The sequence below is a fragment of the Caloenas nicobarica genome, chromosome 24 (genome assembly GCF_036013445.1).
Source record: "Caloenas nicobarica isolate bCalNic1 chromosome 24, bCalNic1.hap1, whole genome shotgun sequence".
In the NCBI taxonomy this organism is placed as follows: Eukaryota; Metazoa; Chordata; class Aves; order Columbiformes; family Columbidae; genus Caloenas; species Caloenas nicobarica.
In genome coordinates this window covers 811,681-814,521 of record NC_088268.1, presented here as the reverse complement: position 1 = coordinate 814,521, position 2,841 = coordinate 811,681, and the positions used below count along the sequence as shown (strand labels likewise).

Here is a 2,841-nt window from a genome sequence, read left to right as displayed (position 1 = left end):
GGGAGAGGTGTCCTACCATGAGGGCGCAGCCCTGCACTTTGATGTGCCCATGTGGTTCCCAGGGGTGTTCAGGGTCTCTTGCAGGACAGCTCTCCAACAGCCAAGGACTGCACTAAACAGAGAAGGGTCACAAAGACAATCAACGGAATAAGGATCTGCAGCATAAGGGAAGGCTGAAAGAACTGGATTTGTTCAGGTTTGAGAAGTTTAGTGGAGACCTCAGCATCGTGCTCCAGTGTTTCAAGGGTGCCTTGAAAGAAAATGGAAACTCCCTTTTTGCAAGCAGTCACATGGAAAAGACGAGGGGTAATAGGTACAAGCTACTCCTGGGAGGAATCTGACTGAACACCAGAGCAAAATTATTCATGGTGAGAACAGGACACATTAGAATAATATGTCCAGAGAAGTGCTGGATTCTAAAACTTTGGACACCCGTACGATGCAGTTAAACAGAGTACTGGACCGTCTTGTCTAGGCTGTGCTTTTGCCAAGAAATGTTGGTCCAGGTCATCCTTTTGATCTGTTCCATCGTGGTATTCTATGATGATGGTGCAGATGCATGTCTGGAGTGCAGCTGGGCCCTCCCAGGTGCTGAAGGAATATATGAGGTACATATCTCCCTGCGCCCATGTGTGTTGGCCATGCACACTGGATCAGGTAATGGAGGGGAAGGAATGAGAGAGATGACGCTGTAGGCTCTCCCAAGGTATTGCTGTTTCCCAGCCCCACTCCTGCCACCCTTTGGAGCCATTTCATCACTTAAGGCCATTGGCTATGGAGCAGCCATGAATGTATTCTCAGATCCAAGGGGAAGGGCACAAAACAAAATCCGCTGCAGGGAGTCCCACCCTCCCATTCCTCCACTGTTTCCCCTGAGCGGACTGGAAGAGTTGCCTCAAAACAAAGGAGAATTCAAAGGCCCAGGCTTGGATGCAGCACAACTTTAATGAGTCTCAAGAAGAAAAGGAGGTGGTTCACAGGGAGCACCACGGGCAGCCGCAAGGATGTGGTGAAACTCCGGCAGGGTGTCCATTTGCCTGCCCTGCAGAGGGAGAGAGACCAACAGGTCCCCACTAGGCTGGCCTTGGAGACAGAATCAGCAGGGGAAAGAATGAGAGATGAGAGTCGAAGAAGGAAACAGTGGTTCAAAGCTCCGAATGCAATGTCATGGAAATCTATCTCCTTTCAGGGACCGTGTTCAAAGGTCTTGGGAGTTCCTTGCCCAAAGTAGTTGCCAGCAGCTTTAGCAGGGTCGACATCTGTTGCCACAGTAGCGGCTGGTAATGTAGGAGAGGTCAAAGCCCCCGGAGTTGATGGGCACTCCCTCCGAGCTGAGGATGCTGCCAACAGCAGCGGAGGTGGAGGAGCCCACAACGGTGTTCTGTGGGAAAGAGCTGAGGATGGGGCCGGGCAGGGTCACCACCACGGGGGAGGGCTCAATGACAACGGTGGAGCTCTGGCACTGCCTGACACAGGGCTCATTGCAGCTGTTGGCCAGTGGGGTCGGGCCACAGGGCTGGCAGGGCAGACACGGGTTGCAGCAGGACATGTCTCTGGGCCAAAGCTTCACCTGGGTGAGAAGAGAGAAGGAAGCATAGCATGGGGACACATGTGAAGCAGCACTGCACCCAACCACAGGAGAGCCAAGACACCTCCTGGCCCAGCATACGCTGCCCAGCTCAAATGCCAGGAGCCACCTCCACTACATCCCAGGCTCTCTCTGCAGAAGACTTTCTCTCCCCTTCCCTCTCCCATGAGAAGCAGCTCCCATTCCAGGGCCAGGACAGACCCTATCACCTGAGACCCACATTGGGGAGAGACACCTGATCCTGAAGGAGGAGGAGAAGGGGTTTCACACTCACCTGATTCCCAAGGAGAAGGAGGTGAGAGAAGTGGATGAGAGAGCAGAGAGTTGGGTTGCCTTTTACAGCAGTCCTGCACTGCCTCAGGCCCAGGCAGCCTTTGTGGAAGTAATAATTTTCTGACAAGCTCATGGTGAATGCAAAACACGCCAGCTAATCATATGGGCTGTGTCCTGGTTTCCTGCACTGCCGCCTTTTCATTTCCTGGCATCTGCCACGTTCTTTCTCATATGAAGTTTCCTGTAAGTGCTGGGATGAAAGGCACAAGCATAAGTTGTAGCCAAAGCTCTGGTGGCGTCCTGTGCAGGTAGGTGATGTGCACCTGGATCATTCCTGTGGGTTTCTTTGTGGCAAAGTTTTCCGGAAATGGGCAATGCTCTTATGTTTCCCATCTGGTGCCCAAGGACTGCCATTTTGGACAACATGCCTTATCCTTTTCTGTTGCTCCCACCACCTCCTTGACAGTTACTCCTTGTTGCACACATGTGGGCCTCTGATGGGAGTGTCTGACACTATTGCAACAGTGCCTTCAGGATGATTTTGCTGGAGTCCTTTGTCTCATGCCCTCTCTGAGCACTCTCTGCAGGTCCTCAGGGAATGCCAGGATCATGTCTGGGGCCTGGTTTTCCCTGGGGTACTTGAATCCCTTTATACCACTCTGGTCCCCAGCATCTCCTCAGCAGAGTCCCCACTTACTGATCACAGGATCACAGAATCACAGAATGTTAGGGATTGGAAGGGACCTCGAAAGATCATCTAGTCCAATCCCCCTGCCAGAGCAGGAACACCTAGGTGAGGTTACACAGGAAGGCATCCAGGCGGGTTTTGAATGTCTCCAGAGAAGGAGAATCCACAACCTCCCTGGGCAGCCTGTTCCAGTGTTCCGTCACCCTCACTGAGAAGAAGTTTCTTCTCAAATTTAAGTGGAACCTCTTGTGTTCCAGCTTGAACCCATTACCCCTTGTCTTACTGTTGGTTG

General features: G+C 52.3%; 1 protein-coding gene across 2 annotated transcripts; it reads right to left on the bottom strand.

The window, feature by feature from the left end:
* Positions 1-1,243: 1,243 nt before the first annotated feature.
* On the bottom strand, positions 1,244-1,994 carry LOC135997955 (feather keratin Cos1-1/Cos1-3/Cos2-1-like). 2 transcript variants are annotated; one of them, XM_065650927.1, is made up of 2 exons: positions 1,857-1,994; positions 1,244-1,564 (listed from the first exon to the last, which is right to left on the bottom strand). In XM_065650927.1, the coding sequence occupies exons 1-2, from the start codon at positions 1,992-1,994 to the stop codon at positions 1,244-1,246; spliced, it is 459 nt and encodes a 152-aa protein (XP_065506999.1). The 2 variants fall into 2 exon arrangements, with proteins under 2 accessions (XP_065506999.1, XP_065507000.1); XM_065650928.1 differs by having other exon boundaries at positions 1,244-1,551; positions 1,863-1,935.
* Between the last annotated feature and the right edge of the window lie 847 nt (positions 1,995-2,841).

Excerpts from the sequence above, each read along its gene's own strand:
- LOC135997955 (XM_065650927.1), bottom strand. The coding sequence starts at position 1,994 with ATGAGCTTGTCAGAAAATTATTACTTCCACAAAGGCTGCCTGGGCCTG. Across the intron at positions 1,565-1,856 it reads TCCTTGGGAATCAGGTGAGT|CTTTGGCCCAGAGACATGTC; the intron begins GTGAAACCCCTT and ends ACCCAGGTGAAG.